General features: G+C 37.0%; 2 protein-coding genes across 2 annotated transcripts; one reads left to right on the top strand and one right to left on the bottom strand.

Moving 5' to 3' along the window:
* Positions 1–1,717: 1,717 nt before the first annotated feature.
* Positions 1,718–2,654, bottom strand: LOC130749652 (metallothionein-like protein 2). The gene is made up of 2 exons (XM_057603024.1): positions 2,447–2,654; positions 1,718–2,188 (listed from the first exon to the last, which is right to left on the bottom strand). The coding sequence occupies exons 1-2, from the start codon at positions 2,509–2,511 to the stop codon at positions 2,011–2,013; spliced, it is 243 nt and encodes an 80-aa protein (XP_057459007.1). The 5' UTR covers positions 2,512–2,654; the 3' UTR covers positions 1,718–2,010.
* A 2,539-nt stretch (positions 2,655–5,193) lies between these two features.
* On the top strand, positions 5,194–6,642 carry LOC130744022 (uncharacterized). The gene has a single exon (XM_057596218.1). The coding sequence runs from the start codon at positions 5,194–5,196 to the stop codon at positions 6,640–6,642; it is 1,449 nt and encodes a 482-aa protein (XP_057452201.1).
* Positions 6,643–8,329: the final 1,687 nt, after the last annotated feature.

The raw sequence follows: 8,329 nt of genomic DNA, 5'->3' as shown, positions 1-8,329 counted from the left end.
TTTCGTAATAGCAGAAATAGACATTTTCAAAGTGCTCAATAGATAGATGCCCAACCCTTGTTCAGAATTACAAACTTCTATTTATAGTATTTACAAGATAAACGCTACCCTGCCGATGGAAATAAAGAAACAGATTAACAAATAACTTATGCCATCTACTTGGCATGACTATGAAGTTCCAATGCATCAAATTTTTCTCAAATGTCTCGAATCCATCAGTTACATCTTGGAGTCCATAATTGCTCTGGCTGTGGGCTAATGACTCTAATCGTGTGTAAATGCCTCTAGTCATGGGCGAGTGCTCGTGAAACGTGAGAATGCATGTGTCTTTGCCCAAGCATACTTCAATCCTAAATGTTACTTCAAGCAACCCAAGACATTTTGTCTCAGTCCGAAGTGAACTTAGCTTTTGGTTTTAATACCATCTTTGTGTTTGGGCAATAGTTCTTCGAACTTTAACTTGTGAGTTCCATAAATATGACTTCGAACTAATTCAAAACCTGAGCCATTTAGCGGGAATAAAAATTGGTACCCCTTTTGGATTTGCTACCCCCCTTATTTTCTAAAAAAACCCAAAATTGCCCTCATGTTTTGACCCCCCCCCCCCCATTTTCTCCCATTCCCGAGCCTTCACGTTCTCTGCAGTGCATCACGTTCCTCATCACTTTCTCTCAAGCTTTAGGGCTCGGGACTAGAAGTTATTCCCGAGCTCGGGACTGAAAGTTGTTTCCTTACGTTTTCCTTACCGAAGTCTAAGGCTCGGGAATTGTTCCAGTTTCTTCAAGGAAGTTTCCTAGGCTTGGCAACCTCAAGAATACATCTTTCACATTCCGAGCTTGACAAACCTCGGGAAAACCACGTTTATAAATTACTGAGGCATAGCCCCCGGCTTCCTTTATTCACTGTATGATGAGTGGTATTCTAATCCTACCATCTGTATTGAAGGGTTTACATGTTAACTAGGCTTGTTAAGAGGAATTCATGCGTTGGGACCTTGAAGAACTAAGGAAAGATGTCCAAGTGGCTACTGGGTCACGCTTGCAGCACTTTAATTGGAGTACCTGGAGGTTATATTTTGTCAAGTGGATGGAATGTCTGCTGGTTAATTCATGTGGGGTTGGGTGGAGCTAGCTCCTTTCTAATAATTTTTTCTTGTCTGTAATTTTGTTTTTTCTCTTCTTCTTTCAGATGTATATGGGTTTTATTATACAGTAATGATATATACACACCTCATTTTTAAAACACTTCATTTCCACCTCTTTTTATTTCTATCTCTCTCATCTCACCATCTATCACATCTCATATTTTTTCTCTCTTACTTTTTCCTTTCTTCATGTCTCTCTCCTCATTTCACCTCTTCCACCTCAAAGATAGGTTTGTAGGTAACATTATCCTTTCTTATATGCATTTTCTTTTGGCCTTTAAAAAAAACAATATGATGGAATGAGAATTCAGTTACGTTTTGAAAAAAAATATTCACGACACATGATACTAGTCACAAGATGTTTGAGTCTGCTTTTTAATGGTAATCACATCCCACTTGATAACTCCCGTCACCTGAATGTGCTTTACTCATTGATTACTTTTAAGTTTTAACGTGAGAATTCGTGAACAAAACTTACCAGGTTTGAGACCAGGGGCAAACTCACGATTTCAACTTTCAACTAACGTGAGATTGTAGATTCACAGTGCAATACAAAAGATAAGATGAAGCAGATTTTTCTTAAGATTATATGATTAATTTCATTATAAGAAGCAGAGCTTAATGATTTCGATTAGCAAACAGATACAAAGCAACCATAACTTGAGACACCCTCAACAATTCATGTAGAGCAATTGAATTTGTAGAAGGTAAGCCACAGTCACTTTATTCTAAGACGCCAAACATTAAGATAAACACACACACACACACTCTCTTATACAAAAGTATGTATGCATACATATAGCTATTATTTCTACTACAAATTAAAGGGGTGAGGCTGATCTCTGCTTCAAACTTCCATCTGCACTTCACTTGCAGGTGCAGGGGTCGCAGGTGCAGTTTGATCCGCACTTGCAGCCACCGTTCTCAGCGGCGGCGACACCCATCTCAGCACCCTCTAACTGAGCCTTCACAGGTGCAACGCCCATGATCAGAGTCTCAGTGGTTGTGCTCTCAGTGTAGCTCATGTCTGGGTACATCTTGCAGCTGCATCAAAAACAAAAATTGCATCAACACCCAGAAGAAGAAACGTTCAACACACAGAAAAATTTCTCCAAAAAAAATCCGAAATTCTTGCATGTTGAAGGGAAAACACAAAAAGTATCATGTCTTGAACAATTCAGCCAAAAGGGTATCCAGAAACCCAAGCAAAATGAATACCCAGAGGAAGAACATAAATCTTCAGATTTTGAGCAAATCAGACAATTAAAGACAGAAAAATGAACAAAGAGATGAAATTCTTACCCTCCACAACCGCTACCGCACTTGCAGCTGCTTCCGCATCCACAGTTACCATTGCAGCAAGACATTTTCAGAGGCGAAGAGGAAAATCACAAACGAGGATGAGGTAGAATACGAAAGGAAGGAACAGAGATGATTACACTGATTGGAGCGAGTTTCAATGAAGGAGTCTGACCCGGATTTATAACTGGATGAGGACGAGACTGTGAAATTTGGACCGTCCACCTGTTCGAATCAGATGCCAAGAAATTTGGACCGTCCATCTATACGTACCTCATTCCATTCGATGTCGTTTCAATCATCACTTCACTAAGGCGGTGTTTGGTTTTTGGTTGGAGGCTTGTGATTCTTATCACGTTTCATGCCTCGTGATAGGCGCTCCCAAATTCCAATGTATTGACTGTGATTCTCAATTGAAAAATAAACATGCACTAAGTTTTTTTTAAAGGAAAACAAGCAATATATTTCTTCTGTGTGTTTCAGAAAGATTGTTATTTTAGATATTTTTTTTAATATTTTAAAATGTTTGTTGTTTTAATGAGTTAATATATATTTTGCTAATTTTTTCTACTTGCATTATTATTTAATGAATTTTTTCTCACTTATCACATTTCATATTAATCAACCATAATTCTTCTCTATCAACTACATTCTTCTTTATTCAAGTATAATTTTATTGCTGCACATATGGTATTAGTAAAATTAAATATGGGTACTTTAGTACCATTATACTTTAGTCACAACCTTAAAAAAAAAGCTTTGTTGAACAGAGGGTGTATGAAATTGGAGGAGGCTCGAAAGTGAGTACATTAGAATGAACCAATGGCAACAAACTCAATTGCCAAGATGGAATCACTCCTAGCCAAATAACAAGTTGCACGGTTGGCACTTTTATGAGCAAACAGAAGATCAACATGATCAAGAGATATAAAAATAAAATGTAAATCTAAATAAAAGATTCTCCAGAACAACGAGCATATTGTCTCAAAGGAAACTGATCTGAAGCCAAGATCAACTGCTACAGTACATAGCCCAATGAAGACCAAGGGCTTCTGCAATCCCAAGAGTTGAACCGAAAAGGAGGTAGCTGCAGCCAAAACCTCTCCAACACCATCACGAGCAATCATCCCAAACCTCGCAATCGAAGAGTCCTAAACTAAGGAAGCCTTCTCCATCCTTGCATAAGGAAGCTCTGTAGGAGGGGCGGTAAAGCTTACAAATAAGCAACACGGGTGTTAACACCAAAATTTATAGCTTTGAAAATTTATCAGTGATATACTGGGTATGTAAATGCATGGCATGTGTTAGCATAATATCTACTTTCTACCAAATTATTATTACATATATTGGTTGAAATCATATGCCAATTACTTTCCTAGTCGAAATATGGCCTAGTCGAAATATGGCCTTGGTTTTGAGGTCCAGATTATATGTTGATGGCACCATTTTAATGCCAAAGTGTTTATTGTCGAGAGTTCATAGGGAATTAAAATAACGTGGCATTTGCAATGTATATATTTCGACCACATAACTTCGACAAGGAGAAGATGCAACAATACTAAGTGGAAACTTTGTAATATATAGCCACATGAAAGGAGCTCCTCGACCAAGACAAGAAGATGAAGGTGGTTATTATCCATGTAGCATGAAGATGAAACTAACTTGAAGACACAATGGAATAAATTGAAGATGGCAGCTGTCATAGAAAGCGGAACAACGTGGCAATCATGGAGGTGGAAGTGGTGCAAGGAGTTACCATAAATATAGCTACGGGAAGTTGATACAAGTTGCTGCAAGTTATTTTATGTGTAATTATGCCAAGTGTATGGCTCTAGTGTGGGGAGTTATTTTCTAAGATTTAATCTCTACCGTAGGATCTAGTGGCAGTTTCATTTCTTATTCTATAAGTAGCAAATCTGATTGTAAAATTACTCAGACTCACACAATTACTCAAAACTCTCCATGGATGCCTCCAAGTCTCATGTGACATATGGCTACAAAGAGACTAAGAGTGTGCTGTGATTCTCACCTTTTATGTTCAATGCAATTTCATTTCCTTTGCCAACTAGAAAACTCTGAAAACTCACTAAAAGCTCTAAACGTCCGCATCAATGAGACTTCGAGAGCAGAACGTGATGATGGAGGAGTATGTTGCAGAACCAACGCTTTAATTTCCTTGCATTTCAGTTTGTTAATTCCCAGTTCTTATGTGTAACTTGTTTTGTCGAAATTTGCTTTCATGTTATTTTGGTTTGCTTAACTATTTTGTAATCGACTCATATTCAATAAAATCCAGTTTCGTTTGAAGTTGTTTATTGTTGTCGAAAACACATCCGTCCATACACTACACTTTGGCAAAACGTTTTCTCAAAAGGACCCTGAAATCTAAACTTCCTTTAGTCGAACTAAGAGGATATTTGTTTACCAAAAATCCGTGTAAACAAATTGGCACACCTGGTGGGACCATTTTAGTGAAAACTAAGTTTTTCAGTGTCATTTATGGTCCAGTTCTGAATTCCAGTTATTGACGTCATCTCGTTGATTTGATATATTGGTCTAAATTGACCATTTGATTTCAAGAATTGGTTTTTAGAATTTAAAAACCAATATCAAGAAGGTCAACGTATTGTGCTACTGTGCAACGAATTGAATTCTATTTGAGTTCAAATTGGAACTTGGCCACCAATTAGTATATTGATATTTTTCGTTCAGGTAGTACTCAGAATTTTGTGAAAATGTTTAATGGCAGAATGACAAATGATGTCATTTCTGAAAATTCTGGGCAAGGAGCAAATCAAAATGGTCAAGAACATACACAGTTCAACACATTGGGAATGACCATGCCTTTGATGCAAAGTGGTTCAATGAATTTATTTCCTTCAAATTCAACCACTGATATTGATTTACAATCAATTAGGCAACAAATTGATGAAAGTAGGTACAATATGGTGAACATGTTGACACAACAAATGTCAACTATGTTTAATCCTCTCATTCAAAATACTCAACACTTAACTCGACAATTGTGTCGAATTGCTGATGTTCTTGGAGCACCGCCTTTGAACCAAACGTTCCAGCAAGTTCCTGATTATGGTCAAAGTGTGCCTCTAAATTTTACTCAACGTGAAGTTCAGAATTTTAGTCAAAATGAGCCTCAAAATTTGCCTCAAGATCAGAATTTTGGTCCAAACGAAGTTCTGAATGGACAAGAAAATTCAGTCCAAAATCAGCCACAGAATTTTGATCAGAATTTAGACAACAATGTCTTATTTAATCGAAATCAAAATGACTATGGGGGGCCACAAAATGTGGCCAATGCTGTCGAAGAAGTTCTAAATCATCATGGTTTCAATGTTGGATATGTCAATCGTCCAAATTTCACGTCTCCGTTTTCTGAAGTAGTTCTTCAAGCAGAACTCCCAAGGGGATGGAAGGTTCCAAAAGTTACTAAATTTTCAGGAGACACAGGTGAATCAACTGTTGAGCATATTGCAAGGTACCGACTTGAAATTTGTGATCTTGCTAACAATGAACTGTTGAAAATGAAATATTTTCCAAGTTCCTTGACGAAAAATGCTTTCACTTGGTTTACTACTCTACCTCCTAATTCGATCCATAATTGGAATGAATTGGAGATGGCTTTTCATGAGCAATTCTTTAGAGGAGAAACCAAAGTGACATTAATGGACTTGGTTAATGTTAAGAGACAGCCGAATGAGTCAATAGATGACTACTTAATTCGATTTAAGCATATGGAAACTAGATGTTCTACTCATGTGCCTGAATTCGAATTAGTAAAAATGGCTATTGGGGGCCTAGACTATTCGATTAAAAAGAATTTGGTTAATGATGAGTTCATAGATATGACTCAATTGGCTCATAAGGTTAAAAGGGTAGAGAAACTAAGGCTTGAGAAATACAAGCCTGAAGAAGTTTTTCAAGGAAAAGAAAGTTCTTGCATAAGAGCCACTCAAAATCCTGAAATTGATCAATCTGATGAGGATAGTGATAGTAATGAGAATGAAGTGAATATGGCTGAATTTAAGCCAAAGTCTCCCTATACTTATGAAGATGAGAGCAAAGGAAAATTTCCAGCAAAATCCTTCAAAGGATTGAAGACTACAAGTGACTATCAGAAGGTTATGGTGAAAAGGAGTCAGAATTTGCCAAGGACCTCAAGCCCAAAAGGGGTTGGCTGAAATATAAATATTTTCGTTTGAAATTCGGCATACATTGCCGAAATTCGGCACACGTTGCCGAAAATAAAAGAGAAATGCTCTTTGTGGCAAAATGATGTGCCAACTTGGTAAGAAACAATGAATTGGTCGAAGTTTGTTTTGCTAAGTATTGAAGTTATGGTTGAGATTTGATACTGGCTTTGGATTGATATTATATGATAATGAAACATGTTGCCATTATAAAATGTTTATATTCAAAGGCCAATGTTGAAATTGCATGATGGTACTGGACTAGTATTTCGACCAAGTTAGAAAAGGATATCACTTCGACCAAAGAGGATGATAATGGTTTACTCTTGAACTCTCTCAATTTGCTAAATTTTCCACTAATCTTAATTTGGCTTAGCCATTAAATGGTTTAGTCGAATTTTATATACTGAGGGTAGCAGGTAGCAATCAAAATGGTGAGTCACAATTTCAAAAGAAAAAATGGCTAGGTGACTGCAAAAGGCCATGAGGAGTTTGCTTAAAATTTTGGTGATATAACTCAAAATGTTATTCCTCTCATTTTATTCGAGAAACAACATTTTGGGGGGCCTGTGTTAACACCAAAATTTATAGCTTTGAAAATTTATCAGTGATATACTGGGTATGTAAATGCATGGCATGTGTTAGCATAATATCTACTTTCTACCAAATTATTATTACATATATTGGTTGAAATCATATGCCAATTACTTTCCTAGTCGAAATATGGCCTAGTCGAAATATGGCCTTGGTTTTGAGGTCCAGATTATATGTTGATGGCACCATTTTAATGCCAAAGTGTTTATTGTCAAGAGTTCATAGGGAATTAAAATAACGTGGCATTTGCAATGTATATATTTCGACCACATAACTTCGACAAGGAGAAGATGCAACAATACTAAGTGGAAACTTTGTAATATATAGCCACATGAAAGGAGCTCCTCGACCAAGACAAGAAGATGAAGGTGGTTATTATCCATGTAGCATGAAGATGAAACTAACTTGAAGACACAATGGAATAAATTGAAGATGGCAGCTGTTATAGAAAGCGGAACAACGTGGCAATCATGGAGGTGGAAGTGGTGCAAGGAGTTACCATAAATATAGCTACGGGAAGTTGATACAAGTTGCTGCAAGTTATTTTATGTGTAATTATGCCAAGTGTATGGCTCTAGTGTGGGGAGTTATTTTCTAAGATTTAATCTCTACCGTAGGATCTAGTGACAGTTTCATTTCTTATTCTATAAGTAGCAAATCTGATTGTAAAATTACTCAGACTCACACAATTACTCAAAACTCTCCATGGATGCCTCCAAGTCTCATGTGACATATGGCTACAAAGAGACTAAGAGTGTGCTGTGATTCTCACCTTTAACTTTCAATGCAATGTTATTTCCTTTGCCATTTTGATTTCCTTTTACTTTTTGTTCTTCTTTTTTCCTTTTAGTCTTTTACCTTTCCCTTTTGTTCATATCGTTCTTCACAAAAACTCAGCCTTGACATTTAAAACGTCTTCACTAAAGAACCCAGAAAGGACTCTGAATCCGGTCCTTGAATTGCTTTTGGATTCTGTTTGTTTACCAAAAATCACCGTAAACAACGGGCCAACACTGTATCGGAGAAAGGCATACTATCAAAATCCAAGCGATGCGAGCTCCCCAAATCACATAGGCCATCATAG

Source organism: Lotus japonicus, chromosome 3 (assembly GCF_012489685.1).
Source record: "Lotus japonicus ecotype B-129 chromosome 3, LjGifu_v1.2".
Taxonomy (NCBI): domain Eukaryota; kingdom Viridiplantae; phylum Streptophyta; class Magnoliopsida; order Fabales; family Fabaceae; genus Lotus; species Lotus japonicus.
Note: the sequence above shows the minus strand (reverse complement) of the source record. Positions and strands in the feature narration are given on the sequence as shown.

Bases quoted from the DNA above. Each gene is read 5' to 3' on its own strand.
- LOC130744022 (XM_057596218.1), top strand. From the start codon at position 5,194: ATGACAAATGATGTCATTTCTGAAAATTCTGGGCAAGGAGCAAATCAA.
- LOC130749652 (XM_057603024.1), bottom strand. From the start codon at position 2,511: ATGTCTTGCTGCAATGGTAACTGTGGATGCGGAAGCAGCTGCAAGTGC. The intron at 2,189-2,446 runs GTAAGAATTTCA...TTTTTGATGCAG, and splicing joins TGCGGTAGCGGTTGTGGAGG to CTGCAAGATGTACCCAGACA.